This window comes from Danio rerio, chromosome 11 (genome assembly GCF_052040795.2).
Source record: "Danio rerio strain M-AB ecotype USA chromosome 11, GRCz13ab, whole genome shotgun sequence".
NCBI classification, from domain to species: Eukaryota; Metazoa; Chordata; class Actinopteri; order Cypriniformes; family Danionidae; genus Danio; species Danio rerio.
In genome coordinates this window covers 47,207,794-47,234,018 of record NC_141031.1, presented here as the reverse complement: position 1 = coordinate 47,234,018, position 26,225 = coordinate 47,207,794, and the positions used below count along the sequence as shown (strand labels likewise).

The 26,225-nt window shown below is 36.9% G+C and overlaps 2 protein-coding genes across 4 annotated transcripts; one reads left to right on the top strand and one right to left on the bottom strand.

The window, feature by feature from the left end:
• Positions 1 to 316: 316 nt before the first annotated feature.
• LOC137496741 (claudin-24-like) lies at positions 317 to 3,222 on the bottom strand. The gene has a single exon (XM_087274354.2). It carries the CDS (start codon positions 1,950 to 1,952, stop codon positions 1,287 to 1,289), a length of 666 nt encoding a protein of 221 aa, XP_087130480.1. The 5' UTR covers positions 1,953 to 3,222; the 3' UTR covers positions 317 to 1,286.
• Positions 3,223 to 5,983: 2,761 nt separating this feature from the next.
• clcn4 (Cl-/H+ antiporter 4) lies at positions 5,984 to 22,042 on the top strand. 3 transcript variants are annotated; one of them, NM_001077318.1, is given in 12 exon segments: positions 5,985 to 6,101; positions 7,502 to 7,656; positions 9,580 to 9,679; positions 11,087 to 11,274; positions 12,773 to 12,895; positions 13,187 to 13,393; positions 13,468 to 13,548; positions 15,678 to 16,223; positions 17,983 to 18,169; positions 18,450 to 18,845; positions 20,920 to 21,136; positions 21,552 to 22,042. In NM_001077318.1, coding segments are annotated over 12 exon segments (2,307 nt in total). In that variant the 5' UTR covers positions 5,985 to 6,085; the 3' UTR covers positions 21,643 to 22,042.
• The last annotated feature ends 4,183 nt before the right edge of the window (positions 22,043 to 26,225 follow it).

Sequence of the window (26,225 nt, the reverse complement as noted above, 5' to 3'; positions counted from 1 at the left end):
GAAGAGCAATAAAACATTAGTGGACAACACTTCTCACACATGTTCTGTCCTGCTGCGTTACAATCGTGTCGCGTCGACTCTCTCCATATGTCTAGATTGCCTTAAACCCCTCGATTTATCTTGTAGAAAAAAGCAAGATGTGATCAACAACCCGGCGACCACGTGAAAACATCCAGAGGTCCATATCAAAAACAGCACATTTTCCCTACTATAGTGGTCGACGGCTTTCGAACATTCTTCAAAATATCTTCATTTGTGTCCACACACACACACACGCAATTTTTGGGTCTAATTTGCCAAAAAAACAACAACTAAAAACTAGCATTTATTTACAACCAATAGAAATTTAATATTTGGCAGTATATGCAAATTACACAAATGACATACAAGTTCATATAAATGATGTCATTAACAATTAAAATATTTTTTCCAACCATTGAAACAAAAATGTACATAAAAGTTCAAATGAACTTGCTGTAATTTCATATACTGTATGTGTTCATAAATGGGCATGTTTGAACACACACACATGAATATTTTTGAGCATATACAGTTGAAGTCAGAATTATTAGCCCCCCTGAATTATTAGACCGCGTGTTTATTATTCCCCATTTTCTGTTTAATGGAGAGATTTTTCCAACACATTTCTAACCATAATAGTTTTAATAACTCATCTCTAATAACTGATGTATTTTATCTTTGCCATGATGACAGTAAATATTATTAGACTAGATATTCTTCAAGACACTTCTATACAGCTTAAAGTGACATTTAAAGGCTTCACTAGGTTAATTAGGGTAACTAGGCAGGTTAGGGTAATTAGGCAAGTTATTGTATAATGATGGTTTGTTCTGTAGATTATGGAGAAAAAAATTAGCTTAAAGGGGCTAATCATTTTGTCCCTAAAATGGTGTTTAGAAAATTAGAAACTGCTTTTATTCTAGCCGAAATAAAATAAATAGGACTTTTTCCAGAAGAAAAAATATCATCAGACACACTGTGAAAATTTCCTTGCTCTGTTAAACATAATTTGGGAAATATTTTAAAAAGAAGAAAAAAATTTGAAGGGGGCTAATAATTCTGACTTCAACTGTATGTGCATATTTGTAAAAAAAAAAGGCAATGTGAAATATTTTGACATTTTAAATGTTAAATCCAAATATAAACTTGTATGCCATATAATTTGCATATATTTAAATACATCAGATTTCTACATGAGGTACTTTGATCATAAATAATCAATGCATTATTATAAAGTTCAGTAATACATGAGTGGACAACACTTCTCACACATTTTCTGTCCTGTTGCGTGGAGATCGTGTCCCGTTGACTCTATCCATATGTATAGATTCCCCTAAACCCCTTGTTTTATCTTGCAGAAAGAAGCAAGATGTGATCAACAACAACCCGGCGACCACCTGCAAGCATCCAGCGGTCCATCCCAAAAACAGCGCATCTCCAAACTCCCAGCGAGGAACCACACTGGGCACGCTCTCATCGAAGAACCGCAGCACTGTCAGATGCGCCACATAGGAGACCGGCACGATCCCCAAAACTCCAGAAGACAAGCTCAAGATCCCGCCAAAGATCTTAAGAGTGCGCTTGGCTTCAATGCTGTCAGCGCGGTTCTTGCAGCTGTTCACCAGATTTATTCCCGGTATGGCGAACACTAGTGCGCTCAAACCAGCGGCCACAGAAGTGCACATCATAATGCGAGCCAGCCGGATATCAGGAGGCAGACCTAAAAGACTGTCGTACGGGCGACACTCGGTCACGCCGAGCTCCTGGACCACACACGTCATCCACAATCCCAGCTCGAAGCTTTCTGTTGGCAGTAACTCAGTAGAGAGAGTCAGCCAGCGGGTCATCATGGTGCTGAGGAGCGAACACAAGCAGGCGCACAGAGAGAAGAACACTCCCAGCAGCTCCAGAGCGCAGGACCCCGGCTCCATCAGCTGCTCCTGCTGCTGTCTACACTAGATAGTAGACACTGAGAGCGAGCGCTGAGCAGAGCATTAGTGTGAGGATGAGGAGGAGTGGCTCTGGTGGGCTGAACAACAACTGCTTTCACAGACACACTGATCTGAAGACCAATACATGCAAGGATTAGACTCAAGATTAACTACAAAACTATTTAGTCATTTTGCAGACCAAAGCGATTTTCAATTTAGGAGGCATTCAGCAATTCAGCAAGAAGAGGCAATACACACAACCAGTGCTGATTATACAAAAGAGCTGCAAGTGCTGAGAATTGTGTGAGTTATGTCAGTGCATTTAGGCATGTAGACATGGTCAAGACGATCTGCTGAAGTTCAAAGCGAGCATCAGAATGGGGAAGAAAGGGGATTTAAGAGACTTTGAACGTGGCATGGTTTTTGCTCCCAGACGTGCTGCTCTGAGTATTTCAGAAACTGCTGATCTACTTGGATTTTCACGCACAACCATCTCTAGGGTTTACATGGTCCAACAAAGTGGAAATATCCAGTGAGCGGCAGTTCTGTGGGTGCAAATGCCTTGTTGATGAGGCCAGAGGTCAGAGGAGAATGGCCAGACTGGTTCCAGCTGATAGAAAGGCAACAGTAACTCAAATCAGCACTCGATACAACCGAGCTCTGTAGAAGAGCATCTCTGAACACACAACACGTCCAACCTTGAGGCGGACGGGCTACAGCAGCAGAAGAGCACACCGGGTGCCGCTCCTGTCAGCTAAGAACAGGAAACTGAGGCTACAATTCACACAGACTCACCAAAACTGGACAATAGAAGATTGGAGAAACGTTGCTGCTCTGATGAGTCTCCATCACATTCGGATGCTCGGGTCACAATTTGGCCTCAACAACATGAAAGCATGGATCATCCTGCCTTGTATCGGCGGTTCAGGCTGGTGGTGGTGGTGTAATGGTGTGGGGGAGATTTTCTTTGGGTCCATTAGTACCAATTGAGCATCAACGCCACAGCCTACCTGAGTATTGCTGCTGACCATGTCCATCCCTTTATGAGCACAGTGTACTCATCTTCTGATGGCTACTTCCAGCAGGATAACGCAGCATGTCATAAAGCTCAATCATCTCAGACTGGTGTCTTGAACATGACAATGAGTTCACTGCACTCAAATGGCCTCCACAGTCACAAGAGCTCAATCCAATAGAGCAGCTTTGGGATGTGGTGAACGGGAGATTGGCATCATGGATGTGCAGCCGACAAATCTGCAGCAACTGTGTGATGCTATCATGTCAATATGGAGCAAAATCTCTGAGGAATATTTCCAGTAGCTTGTTGAATCTCTGCCATGTAGGATTAAGGCAGTTCTGCAGCAAAAGGGGTCCAACCTGGCACTAGTAAGGTGTACCTTACGGTGTATATGACAGAACTGTCAACAGATGCTATAAATATAACTCTTCATGTGCTGCCTAGACATTACGCATAGTGGAAAATAGTCCTACATATATATAAAATTATTGATTAATTGATGCATTATGATTCTTGTAGTGAATCTGAATTGATTCTTTAATGTCCTGAATCGATTCTGTTTTCAGATTAGAGAGAATAAACACTTCAAGCAGTTCCAGTGCAGACAACCCCGGCTCCATCAGTTGCTCCTGTCTACACTAGATCGTAGACACTGAGAGAGAGTGAGCGCTTAGGCTAAAGGTCTGTTAGATTGTAATGCCTACTTTACTACATGTGATTAGTTCACAGTAGAAAAAACAAGCCACACGCACTGTTTTCTCATTTAAAATCTGTTTCTGGAACTGCATCACAATACGAAAAAAACTCCTACTCTACATCCAATATAGTAGACTGAGAAAGAGAGTGAGCGCTGGGTGGAGCATTAGTTTGTGTGTGTGTGTGTGGCTCTGGTGGGCTGAACAACAACTGCATTCACTGATGATGAGATTCAGAACGACACTGATCTGCTGCTGCAGCTGAAGTTTTCACATCGCATCTTAGGGCTAAAAAATTTAACAGGATAAAATTGGTTTGATGTTTGATATTTGCAAATTTAGGGACTATCAGTGGCAGGGATAGGAGGATGTTTGACGGGGCTGCAGCCCTATTAAGAAACTTGTTCAACCCTGACATACCCCCGAAAGAATTTTCTATTACTCAACGCTAAAAATGATCTTTTAGCCCCCTCTATAAAGAGATATAAGCCCCCTTACAACCAAAAAAAAATCCTGAAGCCAATATTGAGGACCACTAAATTCATACCAATAGCTATGCTTCCAGTCGCCTATTTTTATAAGCATTTTGGATTATCGCATAAAAAGTCCTTGATGGAAAAGCTAGGATGTGCATTTAAAAAAATAAGTAACACACTTAGGGTGAGAACAGCTTGGGCATCAAAGATGTGATTTAGTTTGAACAGATAATGGTCAGATAAAAATGTCTATGATGGGAATGTGCATTAATGGACAAAACAATTAAAACTTTGTTTTGCTCATTGTGCCTCAGCCAAAGTCAGTCATCATAGTGGTTAGGTATTATTTTTATATTATTATTCCCTCCAGAACTGTCTTGAGCGTCTTTTAAAAAGAGTTATTCTATCTATAAAGACACTGATTAACAATCTTGATTTCTCATGACAGACTGCCATTTTTATTAGCAAATTGGCCAATTCCAATACTGTTTTCTAATTTTTTACATTGTGGCTTTGAGTATGAATAATGGCGTTTCCTTGGTTACTGCAGTAAGCAAAGCAGCGTGACGTCAAATCTAGAAGTATTTTATCCATGGGGTATATGCTGAAGCATGCCAATAGGACTTTTAATTTGCCAGTAACCTGGGTTAAGCGCTTCCGGCGAATTGAATGGCAATGCAAAATCCGGTGCGTTTAAGGTCTGTTTTCTTTAAAAATCAGCGATCTTCACTAGCTGAGTAATATCCGATTTAAAGTGGGTCTCAGATTGTACAAGAATCACTGCATTAAATTACATTTCCCCCGCTATATCTTTATAATATGAGCATTTATTTTACCACAGTATATTCAATGGAGCTTCTGCGTTAGCCTGCCGATTCTGACGCGCGCGTGCGAGTAAACAGCTTTTTGTCTCGTTTTACGCTTGAGCAACTAAATAAATGCTAACGTTTATTTAACTGAATGTATTTTGATGACATTACAACATCAATGCTGTATAAGGAACCGTATAACATGGTAAAAAGTTCACAATAACAGCTCACCGGAAGTGAATCAGCATGGGAACAGCACTAGCTCGGCATATACCCTATTGAACTACAGCAACTCAACATTCGTCGATTAAATTCAGGCATCCAACAATTTTACATATTTTTTAAGGGCCCTAAATTTCTCTGAATTGACTTAACACGACCCCATAGACTTATTGGCAATAAATTACACTTTATTAAATTAACATTGAAAACTTTTAAAGAAAGATTTGTTTTTTTTTTTTAGTTTTTATTAATTAGTTTGTTACGAAAGTGTTATGTACGTGTCTGCTTATGCCATTTGATATTTTATGTAGTTTACTTTAAGGTATCTTTTGTACATAGTAAAACAAGTTTTGACTACTGTTACCTCAATGTCGAAGTATTTCTCTCAGCCACCTAATTTTTCAGTTTTGTTTTCTTTGTGAGGAAATTGTTGGCTATTAGCAAGCAAACACATTGAATATTTCTCTAACAATACAATTTATATCGAAATATAGATATCTAAGATGTGGCACACTCACCTCACCTTTCAGACGACCGTTAAAAAATATTTCGCTGCTTAAGAAACGATCACGTGATACCTGTTACTTTCCACACCGCGACTCAGGATAAACCAATCAGAGTGTCATGCGAAGACTGGATATCAAAATCGATTGTGCAACCCGTTTTTACATTTATCTTCGAACATTTTATAATTCATTATATAATATAAGTCAGAAAACCTTAGATTTTTTTAACGCAGCTCTTTAAATGTGCCTGTTTGCTGTCACTGCGCAGTGACGTTTGCCTGTGTAGACGACGTCCTGACGTCATCACTGTATGTCGACGTCCTGCCGCATCAGTTTATTCTGATGTTATGATGGATAAACACTACTATATATCACCGTATATCTGATTTAATTACACACACGACGACATGGCGGAGGCTGAGGGTGAGAATTATCGTTTGTTTATTTAACATCTGCACCTGCTGTGCGTCACTGGCATGTTTTTAGCTCTTTGTCTCTAATGCATTTCGGTTTGCTCATGCTAATGTTTTTAATAATACACTGCTGTCATTAATGTATATCCACATGTGAAATCTGATTTATATTAAGCATTCAGCGTGCGTCTACATTCTGTTGTGTTTATATTTGGTATATTATTTTTAGGTATACACCTTGTTTACAAGTCTAATCAGTGCATATTATACATATTAATTCAAATAACACAACATGGTGGGGCTTTTAAGTGTTTGGATTTACACCATTGTATGTAATATCAGTGATTTTACTATCTAATGGTATAGTAATACTATATTATGTTAATCAAATGTCTATGTAAAATGTTACTGTAAAGGTAAAATGTGGTTTTTTAATTGTTTATGTACTACAGTAGCACATTATTTTAGAAATGCTGCAAGAATCACTATTGCAGTTCTGTGTTATTTTTCACAGCTTAAAAATGTTTATATTTCTGCTTACATGCTTGAAATTTGGGTTTTAGACTAAATAAAATGTGTAAATATAAAGCATAAAATTAATGTATAGCAATAAGGATATATACGTTAAAGAGAAAAATATAGACAAATAAATATAAATTTGTGAACAGTTATACATTGTTGTTTTTGTCCAATGATTTGCCTAATTAACGAAACTTTCCTAATTAACCTAATTAATCCAGTTAAGCCTTTAAATTGCGCTTAAGGCTAAATGCAAGTATCTTGCAGAATAACTAATAAAATATTATATATGGTCGCTATGGTTAAAATAAAAGGAAAATAGTAGGAATTATTTATTAAAACTATTATTTTTATAAATGTGTTGAAGGAAAATATATAAAATAGAAATAATTATATATATGTCAAATTCAGTATTACTTATCACTTCAGTATACTCAATATTCATCAAAATAATCTTTAATTATTTTAATGTTTTCTTATTTTGTATTTTATTTACATTTTTTTTTTGTTATGATTCCTTTTTTAGATTACTACCTGACAAAAGTCTTGTCGCCTATCCAAGTTTTAGGCACAACAAATAATAACTTGACTTCTAGTTGAGCATTTGGTATCAGAAGTGGCTTATATGAAAGGCAAAGGCCTCTAGATGACGCTTATTTGACCACAATAAAATATGATCATGCCTTGATTTTTAATTATTTAATTAGTACAGTAAGGTATGAGGTAAGTCCAGTATATATATAGTTTACAAATGATCAACTAGAAGTCAAGTTAGTATTTGTTGCTCTTACAACTGGGATCGACAACCCCAGATCGAAGACTCTTTTCAGGTAGTGTAGTATAATTTTAGTAATATATTTACTAATAAACTAATAAAATGTTGTTTTTCAGGCATCAGCAGTGCGACTCCCACTGAGGAGATGAACGGCGCCGGGAACCTGATGGACTTCTTAGACGAACCATTTCCAGATGTTGGCACTTATGAGGACTTTCACACCATCGACTGGCTCCGAGAGAAGTCCAAAGACACAGACAGACACCGCAAGGTAAAGCCGACCGCCTGACGCTCATATGCTGATTTTAGGGCTGCATGATACTGGACAAATCTGACATTATGATATTTTGTTTTTATGCAATATATATTGCAATATGAATACATTTTCACTAGATGACTTGAATAGCTGTATTTGGAAAGAATTGTATAGTAAAATGTAAAATAGTAGTTTATATTCTTATATTGTAGTTCAATTTTTCCTCATTAAAGTTGTGCTTTTTTGTTCCTGAATGCTTTAGGGTGCTTTCACACCTACACTTTTGTTTGGGAACGTGTCTCGTTTGCCCAGTTAGCGCGGTTCGTTTGGCATATGTGAACAGGGCAATCGCGCTCTGTTCCGCGCCAAAGTAATCGCTCCGAGATCGCTTGAATGAGGTGGTCTCGGCTCGATTGAAACGAACCCTGGAGCGGTTCGATTACAGTGAGAAAGCGATCCGATACGAGCGCGGTTATATCACAGTGTTTTATGGATATGTAATAGGCTTACGGCTATATGAAGAGAGGATTATGAGTAGGGCGGGAAGTTTCGCGAGTCTCCGGATGCCCACAAACGAGTGATCCCGCATCTCTCCTCAGACACGTCACGCGCACCCTGTCAATGACCACCAAACCACCACCTCTCCTGACAGCTGAGCGGGACGCTGCAAAATACACTCTGACCAATGTGAGGAGAGTTTACTCGCACGTGACTTGTTTTAGCTCTTTTGGTCCGATTAGAAACTTTGCAGTGTGAAAGTGAACCGCTCCAAGAGCAAAGAGCAACAATGTAACAATTATAATCTCTGTTTCAGAACAACTGAATCGATTCACAGGTGTGAACGCACCCTTAACCTCTCTTGAAATGCCTTTTAAACACATGCAAATGATAAAGTTTAACTCTGTTATGGTCATACTTTGCAGTGACTCCACAAATCTCATGTATTCTCAACTGCCGTGCTGATCAACTATAATCCAATTGACTATTTGACTAAGTGACTATTGCCGACACACACATTGCCATAACGATTTTATTGAAAGGATATATCGTGCAGCCCTAGCTGAGATTACATATTTTAATATATGGTGATAATGAACATGTATATTATTTATATAATGCGCACTTCAAAATGACATGAATAATTAAATATTATTCAAATTTTGGAGTCTTTTAAAATTGTTCAGATTGTTGGCTTAAATACAGGATATATTGATTGAAAATGCTCTTACTATTTATTTGCCTATGGTTGTTTAATACTGTGCAATAAAACTCCATTTGTTAATGTTAATTAAACTAAACTTATGATGCAAACTACAAAAGCATTTATTAATCTTAGATGATGTTAATTCCTTAGTTGATGCCTGAAATAATGCATTAAAATAATTTTTTTTAATTAAATGGAGTTTGTAACATACATTTCTTAGCTAACTTTAACATATTAACCGTGCTTTTCACTGTTGATTTGAATGCATTGACTAACATATATCAAAAGCTACACTCATTTTGGGGCTGGTCACTTCATGTGTTTTTTCTGATCAAATAGCTAGAGTGGATTGGTTGGATAATAAAGCTGAAAGCATGGTTTTAGAGCACGATAATTAATTAGTATGGTCCAGGGTCTCCTTTACCTCCTAAATCCCCAACACTAAATTGGCCAGTGTTTCAGTTTCATTGTCCAAGCCCTGTATCTGATTATAAAAAAGACAAATGTACATATTTATATACAGTTAAAGTCAGAATTATTAGCCCCCCATTGTTTTTTTTTATTTATTTTTTTTTAATATTTATTTATTTAAAAAAAGAAAGAAAAAAAAAGAATAAATTCACAAATTAGATAGATGTTCCATCAGAAAATATTGCATGAACCGACCAGGTGTAAACATCCCCGTAGTGACAGTTATCAGCACTTCTTCATGTGTATTGTGTGTGCGTTTACAGATCACCAGTAAGAGTAAAGAGTCCATCTGGGAGTTCATCAAGAGTCTGCTGGACGCCTGGTCAGGGTGGCTGGTGATGCTGCTGATTGGCCTGCTGTCAGGTGCAGAGACACGCCCACTCATGACATCACACATCACTTATTTAAATGTATGCATCTCAGTTTATAGATTCAACACACACTGCTGGGAACACGTTTTTACTGTAATGTTTCTGCTCACCAGGGCTGCATTTATTCAATCAGAAATGCAGTGAAAATTGTGATATTTTAAAACAGCATTGCAATTAAAAAGAAAAAAAAATTTAAATAGTAAAGTTTCTTTTTTTTTATTTTGCTTCATCCTTCAAAAACATAATAATCATAAGGTGACTTCATGAAACAGGAATTTATGATTTGTATTATTGAAAACTGTTAAATATGTGTTCACTTTTATTCATTAAGGACACATGAAATGATTGAAGTGAATTTTCTTTTTATCAAAGAAATATAATCATTATAATAATAATAATAATAATAATTTAGTACTCAGTAATTAAATAAATTAATAAGGTCACACTTCACAATACGGTTTCATTAGTTAATGTATTTACTAAAATGAACGATACTACATTTATTAATCAGAGTTCAATATTTATTAATGCATTATTTACATCCAAATTCATGCTTGTTAACATTAGTTAATGCACAGTGAGCTATTAAACTAACAGCAAACACCTGTATTTTTATTAGCTGATGTTAACTAACATGAGCAAATACTGTAATGCAGTGCTTCTCAAACTTTTTTCACCTCTACCTCAGAAAAAAATGGTCTCTCCAAGTACCACCATAATGTCTGGTATTGATATACATAGTAGGCCTAATTAAGCGGCTACAGCTCTGCACAGTTCACAAACTTGGCAGATTAATTCTTATTATTATGAATATTTATTATTGTCAGCCACTTTAAACAAAATAAATAGTTTAAACAATAACACACTCACAGGAAAAGAAAAAAAGATTAATAAAATGTCAACGTTCAAATTAAAATGTGCTTTTAAAAGTTAAGTAAAATGGCACTGTTCTTAAAAAGTTGAATGAAAACTGCTGTACTTAAACGTAAAGTATTATCATAAAGTAGCCCATTTATCAAAAAATGTATAAAAGTAAAAAATCCAAAATAATAAAGTAATCTAAGCTCAGCATCAAATAGCTCCGCCCCTTCATCAGTAGCTCCTCCTTCACCAGTAGCGCCGCCCCTTCCGCTACAGAAGCAAAGCTGTGAGCATTGAGTGTGTGAAGTGTTCAACATTACACACTTATTTTTAACTGTTGAATAACTGCATCTTCCTGAATAATTGAGTGTGAATGCACTACTTGTACTACAAAGTGGCATAGAATAGTGCATGAGTATGCGATTTGGGACGCACCTAAAGTCAATCACCGCCCACATGTTTTCAATCTTTCTGATTTTAAAGTGCATGTTATAAAGCATCATAAGCTCATTTCTTTTCTCTGTGGTTTCTCTCGCAGGCACTCTGGCCGGAGTAATCGATCTGGCTGTTGATTGGATGACGGATCTGAAGGAAGGCGTGTGTTTATCTGCGTTCTGGTACAGTCATGAGCAGTGCTGCTGGACGTCCAACGAAACCACCTTCGCTGACAGAGATAAATGTCCACAGTGGCAGAAATGGGCTGAGCTGATGACCGGATACACAGAGGTACTGGGCTTAATGTGGTCGATCGGTTTTTATTATTTAATGTGTTTATTGTGTAGTCACAAATTAAAATATGCCAATGATAAAGTCACAAAAGCTTCATGTTAATTCAATAAAAGATATGCACTGCACGGTTCAAAATAAAGCCGCACTGTAAAATAAAAACATTATTTCTAGTATATACATTTTAGCATGTTGTATTGTAATATTGATGTTTTAAATTTTATTTTACAGTGAGATATTACAGTTACATTGTTTTAAATAGATTTATGAATTGTAATTGTTAATAATTATTCATTCATTAATTTTCTTTTTGGCCTAGTCTCTTTATTTATCTGGGGTCATCACATTTTTGAGAATTTATTAAATTAATTATTAAAGTTGTAAATATTTTTATTTATATAATTAAAAAATTGTATTTAATAAACAAATTAGCTTAAAAATAATATGTATAATGATTATAATTATAAATTAATAATTCTAATAATTATTTTAATAGTAATGTACGCAAATAGTACACACAAATATTAATGAAAACAACACTATGAATATAATAAAAAGTAGCCAAATATAAATCGTTTTTAAAAATCTAAAAAATGTGATGTTTTTATTAATCATTATTATTAATAAAAAATATGTATTAATTGTTTAATAATTATTACATTATTATTATTATTATTTTTAATTATTATAATTATTATTATTATTACAAGCACAGCAAACCTGAAACCTTTTTTAATAAATTCACAATTTTTTGAGAACAAATTTATTAAATATTTATGAAATTAATTATTAAACTTTAAATATTTTCATTTATATATCTTTCAAAATAATGTATTTAATAAAGGGATTAGCTTAGAAATAATATTTATATTGATTATAATTATTAAATAATAATTCTATTAATTATTTTTATATTAATGCATGCAAATAGTACACACAAATATTTTTCTATTTTTATATATAATATTATTTATATTTTTATTAATGTTTTTTATTAATTATTATTGTTAATAATAATATTTATTAATTGTTTACAATTATTATTATTAATATAAAAATAATAACCATAATAATAATTATTATTATTGTTATTTTTTATTATAATTATTACAGGCACATTAAGCCTGAAACCTTTTTTAATAAATTCACAATTTTATTTTTTGCGAAAAATGTATTAAATTAATTATTAAACCTAAAAAATATTTTCATTTATATATCTTTTAAAATAATGCATTTAAAAGGGATTAGCTTAGAAATAATGATTATAATAATTAAAATTAATAATATTAATGATAATATTAATAATTTTTAATAGTAGTACATGCAAATATTAATACAAACAAAAACAGCAATATTAATATAAAAATAAAAAGCCAAATATAGTTTTTAAAAATCAGAAAAATGTGTTCTTTTTTATTTATCAGGAAAGTATTCCAAAGTTTTCCAAACCTTTTATTTTTTGATAATACAAAAAAACTGGTACTGTGTGTGTGTTCAGGGCGCTGGTGTGTATGTGCTGAACTACTTCCTGTACGTGCTGTGGGCTCTGTTCTTCTCCTTCCTGGCCGTGTCTCTGGTGCGAGTGTTTGCTCCGTACGCCTGCGGTTCAGGAATACCAGAGGTACAAACACACACACACACACACACGCACACACACAAACACACACAGACACCGACATCCAGCACAATTCACTGTGTGTGTTTAAGAGTTTAGAGAGAGAGAGAGAGAGAGAGAGAGAGAGAGAGAGAGAGAGAGTGTTTGTCTGTAAGTGAGTGTGTGTTTGTGTGTGTTTTTTTGTGAGACCAAATGTCCCCACAAGTATAGCAATACAAGTAGAAACACCATTACATATATGAGGAGTGCCCATAAAACATGAAAACCCCACGTGTGTGTGTGTGTGCATGTGTGCAGATCAAGACAATCCTGAGCGGCTTCATCATCCGTGGGTATCTGGGCAAGTGGACGCTGCTGATCAAGACGGTTACGCTGGTTCTGGCCGTGTCTTCAGGCCTCAGTCTGGGGAAGGAGGGTCCGCTGGTCCACGTTGCCTGCTGCTGTGGAAACCTCTTCTGCAGCCTCTTCTCCAAGTACAGCAAGAATGAGGGCAAACGCAGAGAGGTGCGCAGAACACACACACATTGAATGATTGTAACACACACATCAGGATGAAGCTGAAATGTGCTGTGCTGCAGGTGCTGTCAGCTGCAGCGGCCGCTGGTGTCTCAGTGGCATTTGGAGCTCCGATTGGAGGAGTACTGTTCAGCTTGGAGGAGGTGCGAACACACACACGTGTCTTTAAACTCACTCGTGCATATGTACACACACACACACACAAAATAGTGTAATAAGCGTATTATATTGGTCATGCTAATATCTCTTCTTAGGTCAGCTATTATTTCCCTTGAAAACAGTAATAACAGTGTAATAAGTGTGTAGTAAACGTGAGTATATAATAAGCATGTAATAAACAGGTACTATTAGTTATGCTAATGTTTCTCTGCAGTTCAGTTGGTATTTCCTACTGACGACTGTAATAACAGTGTAATAAGCATATTATAAGTATATAATAGCAATCATGTTAACGTCTACAGGTCAGCTGTTATTTCCCTCTGAATACTGTAAGAAGCATGTAAAAAGCATGTATTAAGCATGTAATATCAGTCATACCAACGTTTTTCCACAGGTCAGCTATTATTTCCCACTGAAGACTGTAATAGCAGTGTAATAAGCGTGTAATAACAGTAACTCCACTGCTTGGCTAGTATTTGCTTCTGAATACTGTAATAACAGTGTAATAAGCATGTAGTAAGCATGTAATATCAGTCATGCTAGCATCTTTCTGCAGGTCAGTTAATATTTCTGACTGAAGACTGTAATAAGCGCATAATAAGTGTGTAATAAGCGTGTATTAAGCATGTAATATCAGTCATGCTAACGTCTCTCTTCAGGTCAGCTATTATTTTCCGCCTAAGTCTAGTAAGCGCGTAATAAGTATGTAATAAGCATTTATTAAGCGCATAATATTAGTCATACCAACGTTTTTCCACAGTTCAGCTATCATTTCCCACTAAAGACTGTAATAACAGTGTAATAAGCACATAATAAGCATGTAATAGGTGTATATTAGCAATCATGATAATTTTTCACTGTAGGCCAGCTATTTATTCATTCTAAATTATAATTACAGTGTAATAAGCATGTAGTAAGCTTGTAATAAGCACACAATAAGCATGTAATATGCAAATATCATCAGTCAGGCTAACTTCTCTCTGCAGGTCAGCTATTATTTCCCCCTGAAGACTAATTACAGTGTAATAAGTGTTAAATAACCATGTAATAAGCATATAACATCAGTCATGCTAACATCTCTCCACATTTCAGCAACAATTTCCCCCTGATGACTAATAAGCATGTAATAAGCATGTTATATCAAATATGCTAACGTCTCTTCGCAGGTCAGCTATTATTTACCTCTGACCACTAATCACAGTGTAATAAGCATGTAGTAAACTTGTAATAGGCATATAATAGGCATGTAATACGCATATATTATCAGTCATGCTAACTATCCATAGGTCAGTTATTATTTTCTTCTGAAGGCTAATAGCAGTGTAATGAGTGTTAAGTAAGCATGTAATAAGCATATAACATCAGTTATACTAACATCTCTTCATTTCACCTATTATTTCCCTCTGATAATTGTAATAAGCATGTTATATCAATCATGCTAACGTCTCTTCAAAGGTCAGCTATTATTGCCTTCTGAAGACTACTTGCAGTGTAATAAGCATGTAGTAAGTCTGTAATAGACATATAATAAACATGTAATAAGCATGTATTAAGTATATATTATCAGTCATGCTAAATTCTCTCCGTAGGTCAGCTATTATTTTTAAATAAAGACTAATTACAGTGTAATAAGGGTTACATAAGCACGTAATAAGCATGTTATATCAATCATGATAACTCTTTCTGCAGATCAGCTATTATTTTTTTCTGAAGACTAATTACAGTGTAATAAGCATGTAGTAAGTTTGTAGTAAGCATGTAATAAGCAAATATCATCAGTCATGCTAACTTCTCTCTGTAGGTCAGCTATTATTATTATCTAAAGACTTATTACAGTGTAATACGTGTTAAATAAGCATGTAATAAGCATGTTTTATCAATCATGATAACTCTCTCTGCAGATCAGCTATTATTTCCCTCTGAAGACTAATTACAGTGTAATAAGCATGTAGTAAGCTTGTAGTAAGCATGTAATAAGCAAATATCATCAGCCATGCTAACTTCTCTCTGTAGGTCAGCTATTATTTTTATCTGAAGACTTATTAGTGTATTAAGTGTTAAATAAGCATGTAATAAGCATGTTTTATCAGTCATGATAACTCTCTCTCTGCAGGTCAGCTATTATTTCCCTCTGAAGACTCTTTGGCGCTCGTTTTTCGCCGCTCTGGTCGCCGCCTTCACCCTGCGCTCCATCAACCCATTTGGGAACAACCGCCTGGTGCTGTTCTACGTGGAGTACCACACACCCTGGTACATGGCAGAGCTGGTGCCCTTCATCCTGCTGGGGGTGTTCGGAGGCCTTTGGGGGACACTGTTTATCCGCTGCAACATCGCCTGGTGCCGCCGCCGCAAAACCACCCGCCTGGGCAAATACCCGGTGCTGGAAGTGCTGGCGGTGACGGGCATCACTGCGGTGCTGGCCTTCCCGAACCCGTACACTCGCCGCAGCACCAGCGAGCTGATCTCAGAGCTGTTCAATGACTGCGGCGCGCTGGAGTCCTCGCAGCTCTGTGATTACATCAACAGCCCCAACATGACCCGCCCGGTGGACGATATTCCGGACCGACCCGCGGGCCCTGGGGTCTACAGCGCCCTCTGGCAGCTCACACTCGCACTTGCCTTTAAGATCATCATCACCATCTTCACCTTCGGCATGAAGGTCAGAGCAGAGCAGTGCTTTCATGTTTATTTAGATTTTAAGTGTGCTTTTATTTTGACATTTTTATAATTATTACTGTTTATGAATTTTAATTAGTTTGTTTTCATGTTTGTTTAGATTATAAATGGCTTTTATTTTTACATTTTTATAATTATTACTGTTTATGAATTTTAATTAGTTTATTTTCATGTTTATTTAGATTATAAATGGCTTTTATTTTTACATTTTTATAATTATTACTGTTTATGAATTTTAATTAGTTTGGTTTCATGTTTATTTAGATTATAAATGGCTTTTATTTTCATATATTCATAATTATTACTATATATGAATTTGCGTTTGTTTGTTTTTTATGTTTATTTAGATTTTGAGTGGGCTTTGATTTTAATATTTTTATAATTATTACTGTTTATGACTTTTCATTTGTTTGTTTTCACGTTTATTTAGATTATAAATAGTTTTTATTTTAAAAATTTTATAATTATAACTGTTTTTTTATTTTTTTGTTTGTTTTCATGTTTATTTAATTATAAATGGCTTTTATTTTCATAATTTTATAATTATTACTGTTTATAAAATGTATTTGTTTGTTTTCATGCTTATTTAGATTATGAATGACTTTTATTTTTGATAATTTTAAAATTATTGCTATGTTTGCATTTGCTTTTGTTAGTTTTCATGTTTATTTAGATTAAAAATGGCTTTTATTTTGATAATTTTATAATACTTTTTTTTTAATTTGTATTAGTTTAATTTCAAATTTATTTATATTTTGAACAGGCTTTTATTTTGATGTTTATTTACAGTTTTAATCACCCTTTATTTTTATATTTAGATTTTTTTTTTTTAAAAGATTTTAATGATTTTTAATTTACTTAATTCCTCTTTTTATTTTTTATATTCACACACACACACACACACACGTTATTGTTAATTGATAATTATAATTATTATTTTTAAATGGACTTTAATTGTTTTGTTCTCATATTTATTTCTATTTTGAACGGGCATTTATTTTTATGTTTTGATGTTTTCATATTTTTTTAGGCTTTATTTGTTTTTTTTAATTTTTTTTGTTATTTATAAGCATTTTTATTTTCCTTTATTTTTATGTGCACCCACACACAATATATATATATATATATATACAGTTGAAGTCAGAATTATTAGCCCCTGGATATTTTTCAAGATATTAGTATTTAATGTAATATAATCTAATTTGATTTAATTTTGTATATATTGCAGTGTGCTGAAATCTTGAATTAACTTTAGTTTTATATTTCCATATGTATTCATGTTTATATTTTTCTTGGTTTGGGTTTTTTATAATTATTTACTTTTTTTAATTTGTGCATATTTTTATTTTTCGTAACTATTAAAAATTTAACATTTAATTTAATAGACCTGTATTAGTTGATATTAAATTAGTTTTTTTGAATATTTGTAATTCTTTTTTCATAGTCATTAATATTTTAAATGTTCTTATTTATTTATTTATTTTTGATATCATGTTTTTGTTTGTATATAGCTATTATTTGAATATTTATTAATATGATATATATATGTGTGTGTATGTGTGTGTGTGTGTGTGCGTGTGTGTTTGTGTGTGTGTGTGTGTGTGTGTGGTTGTTTGTGTGTGTGTGTGTGTGTGTGTGTGTGTGTGTATATATTTTTTTATATATATATATATATAAATATAATTTTTATCACCATTTTTTTGCATTTTAATCTTTGATTATAATAATAATGTTTCTATCAGATCCCGTCGGGTCTGTTCATCCCCAGTATGGCGGTGGGTGCGATTGCGGGCCGTATTGTTGGTATCGCAGTGGAGCAGATGGCGTATCATCATCACGACTGGATCATCTTCAAGAACTGGTGCCGCCCAGGAGCCGATTGCGTCACACCAGGGTTATACGCCATGGTTGGAGCCGCGGCCTGTTTGGGTGAGCAGATCAAATACATTCTATTGTTATTAATTCATTTATTTTATTTACGTTTATTGCATACATTGTCCGGTTTGGGGGAAACGCATTACAAGAAACGGCAGTTACATAATAATATTTATTGTGTAAGTAACGCAAGAGCGTAGACTTGCTTTTTTGCATCCGCTGCATAAATCATGCTGAAATAATTGCTGGTTCATTCTGCTGTGGCGCCCCCTGATAAATAAGCCGAAGGAAAGTGAATGAATGAATATAAAGGAGCAAAGCTTCTGTCCTGCAGGCGGTGTGACCCGTATGACGGTGTCTCTGGTGGTCATCATGTTCGAGCTGACGGGCGGACTCGAGTATATCGTCCCTCTGATGGCGGCGGCGGTCACCAGTAAATGGGTGGCGGACGCGTTTGGGAAGGAGGGGATCTACGAGGCGCACATCCAGCTGAACGGCTACCCGTACCTGGACCAGGACGAGTTCACACACCGCACGCTGGCCACCGACGTGATGCGCCCGCGCCGCAGCGAGCCGCCGCTGTCTGTCCTCACGCAGGACAGCAGCACGCTGGAGGAGGCCGAGGCGCTCATCACACACACCGACTACAACGGCTTCCCGGTGGTGGTGTCCCGCGAGTCTGAGCGACTCATCGGCTTCGTGCAGAGACGAGACCTGATCCTGGCTATCAGTATGACACACACACACTATACACACACTATACACACCTGATCCTGCTCATCAGTACAACACACACACTATACACACACTATACACACCTGATCCTGCTCATCAGTACGACACACACACTATACACACACTATACACACCTGATCCTGCTCATCAGTACAACACACACACTATACACACACTATACACACCTGATCCTGTTCATCAGTACTACACACACAATATACACACACACTATACACACCTGATCCTGCTCATCAGTACAACACACACACTATACACACACTATACACACCTGATCCTGTTCATCAGTACTACACACACAATATACACACACACTATACACACCTGATCCTGGTCATCAGTACGACACACACACTATACACACACTATACACACCTGATCCTTGTCATTAGTACGACACACACACTATACACCCCTGATCTTGCCCATTAGTACGACCCACACACTATACACACACTATACACGCCTGATCTTGCCCATTAGTGCGATACACACACTATACACACCTGATCCTGCTCATCAGTACTACACACACACTATACACACACTATACACACCTGATCCTGCTCATCAGTACAACACACACACTATACACACACTATACACACCTGATCCTGCTCATCAGTACATCACACACACTATACACACACTATACACACCTGATCCTGCTCATCAGTACAACACACACACTATACACACACTATACACACCTGATCCTGGTCATCAGTACGACACACACACTATACACACACTATACACACACACATACACTACACGTAAACTGCACACACACCTGATCCAGGCCATCAGTATGACACACACACACTATACATACTATACACACCTGATCCTGGTCATTAGTGCGGCACACACACTATAAACACACTATACACTCACACAAACTCTATACAGACACATACACACACACTATACACACACTATACACACAATACACACCTGATCCTGGTCATCAGTAAGACACACACATTATACACACCTGATCTTGCCCATTAGTACGACACACACACTACACACACACTATACACACCTGATCCTGGTCATCAGTACAACACACACACTATACACACACTGTACACACCTGATCCTGCTCATCAGTACTACACACACACTATACACACACTATACACACCTGATCCTGCTCATCAGTACTACACACACACTATACACACACTATACACACCTGATCCTGTTCATCAGTACTACACACACAATATACACACACACTATACACACCTGATCCTGCTCATCAGTACAACACACACACTATACACACACTATACACACACTATACACACACTATACACACCTGATCCTTGTCATTAGTACGACACACACACTATACACCCCTGATCTTGCCCATAAGTACGACACACACACTATACACACACTATACACGCCTGATCTTGCCCATTAGTGCGACACACACACTATACACACACACAATACACCCCTGATCCTGGCCATTAGTACGACACACACACTATACACACACTATACACACCTGATCCTGCTCATCAGTACTACACACACACTATACACACACTATACACACCTGATCCTTGTCATTAGTACGACACACACACTATACACCCCTGATCTTGCCCATAAGTACGACACACACACTATACACACACTATACACGCCTGATCTTGCCCATTAGTGCGACACACACACTATACACACACACAATACACCCCTGATCCTGGCCATTAGTACGACACACACACTATACACACACTATACACACCTGATCCTGGCCAATAGTACGGCACACACAATATACACACCTGATCCTGGCTATCAGTATGACACACACACTATACACATCTGATCCTGGCCATCAGTATGAAACACACACTATACACACACTATACACCCTCTACACACCAAAAAACTCTATACAGACACATACACACACACCATACTCACACACTATATATTTGCACACAGTATACTTACACACATTATATACTCACACATTGTTATCCTCACACAGCTACAGTATGTCCTCTATGTGTGTGCATGTGCAGAGAACGCGCGTCAGAAGCAGGACGGTGTGGTCAGTAACTCAGTGGTGTATTTCACTGAAGACGCTCCTCAGCTTCCAGCATCAAACACTCAGCCCCTGAAGCTCAGACGGATCCTGAATCTGAGCCCGTTCACCGTCACCGACCACACGCCCATGGAGACCGTGGTGGACATCTTCAGGAAACTGGGCCTGCGGCAGTGTCTGGTCACACGCAGCGGGTAAGACCATCACACACACATCCATACACTCACCGGCCACTTTATTAGGTACACCTGATTAGTACCAGGTTGGACCTTTTTTGCCTTCAGAACTGCCTTAATCCTTCACGGCAGAGATTCAACAAGCTACTGGAAATATTCCTCAGAGATTTTGCTCCATATTGTCATGATAGCATCACACAGTTGCTGCAGATTTGTCAGCTGCACATCCATGATGCCAATCTCCCGCTTCACCACATCCCAATGAATGATGCACAAAAGGAAAGCCCCACCCCCTACTTAATATTCCATTTCTGTTAGAAGTGCATCAACATACTAAAGTAAAAGTCCTGTTCACGCAGACTTTAAAACTGAATTTGCATCTGATTAGAGATGCGAAAAGCTGTCGCCTGATTGGCTCTTTCTCTCTTATCAGACGTTTGCTGGGCATCATCACGAAGAAGGACGTGTTGCGTCACATGGCACACATGATGAACCAGGACCCAGAATCCATCATGTTCAACTAATCCCGTGCACCCTTCTGTCCTGTACACTTGCACACTAACAAGTGCTCACGTGGCCAAAACCAGACCTGTGCTCGCTTTACTGTTGTTGTTTTTTTTATGCCATATTTATATTTTACTGTAAGCCGCTGATCAACACTGTAAACATGTGCAATGAGAACACACTTTACGTACGGTACGTCACTTTAATATATCTGTTCATTACGTGATGTGTCATAACGCAATGCAAGACGTAATTCAGACGACTAATCTACCGTGTGATATTGAGCAGTTTACACTGGGTTTATCTGCTCTGTTATTATTTATTAATTCCAATGTGAATGTTAGTTTTGATCTTCATGATCTTATGTATTGAATCATGAATATTGTTGTTGTAAAATAAACACCACAGCTCTGTTACGGATATTAATGTTCGCACATTATTCGACGCATAAACCTGAGGGTATGTAATAATGTTAATGCAAAAATCTATTGTTTTACCCATATAAAGGGCACCTATGGTGAAAAATCAACAGTTTGGACAGACATGTGTGTAGGTATAGTGTATAGAGTGGAGGAACTACGACGTCACTTTGTAGGCTAATCGGCTGCTAGCATAAAACTGGTTCCCTCGTGAAAATCCCTATAGGATTTTCCCATAGGCTTTTCGAAGATTGCAGATAATAAGCTCTGTGTTCAAACACGGTTCATTACACTTACACGTTTTGTTCAGCCGGATAATCCTCACACGAAAATACAACTTTGAGCACTTTTGGATCTTAAATGCAAACGCAAGACTTGAAAAGCTAACATTAGGCTATAATTGTACTACAGCGCCCTCGGGGCGCTTGTCTGTGACGTCAGCACCACCCTGCTACAGACGACTTATCAAGCTTATTTTTTAGAAATAATGTCCATGACAAAGAGTTAATCTCTCTGTTTATTATATTATAATCCACGCTATATATTATAAACTAATAAATACGCAAACACGCATAGACCTTTGTGCCTTTTGGATCGTTTTTACGTGGGAAATACGTCTGTTTTGCTTTGCGGTTGTTCTAAAAGTTTTAAAAATGTGTATGAATGTGCCTATATAGTATCATCATTAGACATATTTAAATAAGTGTATCGCTCACGCACACAGCCCGCTTACCTTAAACAGACGACAGAAATGAGGCGTGAGGAGAAACAAGTCAATCAAATGGCTGCAAGTTCCATCATGGACACAGAGCAACATTCGATATTCCTATTTTGTCACGAATTACAGCGAAAAGCAGCTCATACAGTCACATCTGCTGAACGCTTTATGGAGGAGTGTAAATACTGCAGTTAAATGTGTTCAGATGAAGAAAACAAGACGAGAAATCACTTGATCATGTTAAAATGACAGTAAATATGCACATATTTTTACACATTTATTCTCACGTTTGCATTACTGAGAGTAGGAAAGAAACAGGCTGCTGCGCTGGTGAGCAGTATCTTCATAATATCGTTTAATTCAGTGGTTCCCAACCTGGGGGGCGCCAGAGTTCACAAGGGGGGCGCGGGAGAGGATAAGTGTTGAGGTAGAAAAAGGCATTAAAATGCTCCACTATTTTATAGGGCTGTACAATTAATCGAAAATCCGGTTTCGATTTCAAACGATTATAAAAAAAGCATTAATCGAGATAAAGTTTATTGCATCAAAAACCGCCCCCTTTCCAGTTGTTCACGTTTGTTGCTTCTAAAAGCGCGAAAGACCGCGTGCTTATTTGTGTGTGCAGCAAGCACACGCAGTCAGAAGCATGCGGCCGGTCAGCATTCGGTCTCATTCGCACACTGAGACGAGTAGCGGAGCGCAGACATCTAAAGTCATCTTAACGTGAGCGCATTAATGGTCAAATAGGTGTCAAAACGCGGTGTTTAGTGATTATTTATATTAACCCTCATTTGTGTAATAAACAAACGGGTATTCCTGCTGCCGCCTGTTTTTATCATTAATCAAACAATGACAAAATCCCTCACTAGTCTTGACTGAAGGACTGCTGTAGCTAAAGTGTTTTTCTTACAGTGAAGATGCTTAAATCACAGTTTGTTTAATATTTTTATTCTATTGTATTTATTTCTCTTTCCTTTGCAAGGTGGAAATAACTGTATGTATACACTTGAAGTCAGAATTATTATTAGCCCTCCTGAATATTAGCTACCATTTTCCAGCCCAATTTCTGTTTAATGGAAAGAAGATTTTTTTTACTTATTTCTGAACATATTAGTTTTGATATCTCGTTTCTAATTACTGATTTCTTTTATCTTTGCTATGATGACAGTACATAATATTTTACTAGATATTTTTCAAAATACAAACATTCAGATTAAAGTGCAGTTCAAAGGCTTAATTAGGGTAATAAGGCAAGTCATTGTATGACAGTAGTTTATTCTGCAGACAATCAAAAATATATATTGCTTAAGGGGGCGTATAATGTTGAAGTTAAATTGGTTTCAAAATATTTAAACTTGCTTTTATTCTAGCTAAAATAAAACAAATAAGCCTAGAAGAAAAATATTATAGGAAATACTGTTAAAATTCCTTGCTCTGTTAAACATAATTTTGGGAAATATTTCTAAAAATAAAAAAATTCTCAGGAGCGCTAATAATTTTGACTTTAACTGATAATCGTTTTGAATAATCGTGATTACAATTATGACCAAAATAATCAATATTATGATTTTCCCAAAATCAAGCAGCCCTACTATTATATATGTATTTTCAAAGAAAAAGGTTGGGAACCACTGGTTTAATTAAAATAAATGATCAACAAATTAGTCTGTTTTGACAGCCTTTACAAGTGAAGGAATTATCTACACACAATCTGAATTCCTAATTAAAATAATACTACGAACTATAAAATACTATTCATGAAAATACTTAAATAACAGGCAAATCCAAACGCCCAACACAAGCGAGCTGCGCTCCAGACCAGATCAGCTCGATGACGTATATTGTCCACGACGCCGCCTGTAGTCCCATTTAGCAACTTGATAGCAATCGTCTTTTTAAAGAAGCATAATCGATTTAAAAGTTGAAGAGTGTGCTGTAACTGATGTGTTTTATGTCGTAGAACAAAACGTGAAAGTATCTTGAGTTGGTGTTCGCGACGGACCTTGTAAGCGATTTTACTGAAACACCTTTCAAAAAACCCATTGACTTTGGGACGAGGGAACCGGAAGTGCTAAAATGCTAACTCGCTTCTGGGTTTTTGCTTACAAATTGACGTCATAGTTCCTCCACTTTATAGACCGTCATATTGGGCTGATATAAACACACCCAGTCCTTTTTTTTTTTTTTATTAACATATAAACGGTGGAGCAATTGGAGCGGTTTTCAGATCGACCGCAACTTGACGTAGGAGTGCGGTTCCCCCCGCCCACCAATATTGATTGACAGCAGCGCGCATTAACATGTCTCCGTAGTCACGCATATAATCATATCAACAAGACAGGACGAGCGCTAAGCAACCGGGAATAAAAGGTCTGATCAGTTCGCTAAGATCATCAGTCATCATTAGGTGTGATCAAGAGTGAGTTTCACATGTGTAAATGTTTTAAATCAGGGCATGCGTGTAATGGAATACAGCGATTCACTTCATCAGCACAGCCGCGTGTCAAAACAATTATAAAAGAAGACGCTTCAATCCCGGTTTGTGGACGTTAAATTGGGTTTATTTTGTACATTACATAACAGACATCCATACAGCAGTGGAGATTAACCTGTATCATATCACATATGCGTGCAAAACGAGGGTAAAGATTAACGCGCTGTCTCTCTCTGTGTGTGTGTGTGTGTGTGTGTGTGTCTGCGCTATGGGTGTGTGTCCTCACTATGTGTGTGTGCACTTTGTAATGACACTGTGTGTGACTCGTTGTTGCAACTCCACAAAAAATGCATCAAATACTGATTGGTAAAGTTCTTACGTGAGATCCAGGCTCGGATTGGCCTATCGGGAGGACCGGGAGAGTTTGTGGTCCAGTGGTCAGCACGTTAAATTACGACGTCGTCGATCCGTGTTCGATCCTCACCTGAGTAATTATTTTCTTTTTTACTTTTTCATTGTTTAGTCATATAAAACTGTCAGGTTGTTGAGCATTTGAAGTTCTAAAGCAGATCGTGTCATTAGAAACTGAATTGGAAATGACCTTATTTTAATATAGTCAGTCGTGAACTGAGGTGGGCCGGTCTAATGCTTGAAACTCCAGGGCTGAAAAGGAGTCCCACTCCGGCCCTTGTGAGATCTGCTTCCTGACGATTGAGGCATGTTGCTGATAGGCACGTGGGAAGGGGGCGGGGAGAACTAGCCTTAAAGGCACAGTGCAAAAAAAACAGCGACAACCTTTTCCCAGCTGTAATACAGACACTTCAGACAGCTCTAATCAATACTCTGATGGGTGTTTTGAGCTGAAACTTTACAGACACATTCTGGGGACACAAAATACATATATTAAATATGAAAAAAGGGGTAACCTATGTGCCCTTTAAAGTAGGGATGGACTGATCCCGATACTTGGATTGGATATTGGTTTGATACCGCATATTATTGCTGGATCGGCCAGCTGGTACAGATCCAAAT

What these genes read in the sequence shown, in the direction of transcription:
- LOC137496741 (XM_087274354.2), bottom strand. Translation starts at nt 1,952, where the DNA reads ATGGAGCCGGGGTCCTGCGCTCTGGAGCTGCTGGGAGTGTTCTTCTCT.
- clcn4 (XM_087272826.1), top strand. Translation starts at nt 15,657, where the DNA reads ATGATAACTCTCTCTCTGCAGGTCAGCTATTATTTCCCTCTGAAGACT. An exon ending in TGGAGCCGCGGCCTGTTTGG is followed by an intron (nt 18,170 to 18,449) that starts GTGAGCAGATCA and finishes TCTGTCCTGCAG; the next exon opens with GCGGTGTGACCCGTATGACG. An exon ending in AGACCTGATCCTGGCTATCA is followed by an intron (nt 18,846 to 20,919) that starts GTATGACACACA and finishes GTGCATGTGCAG; the next exon opens with AGAACGCGCGTCAGAAGCAG.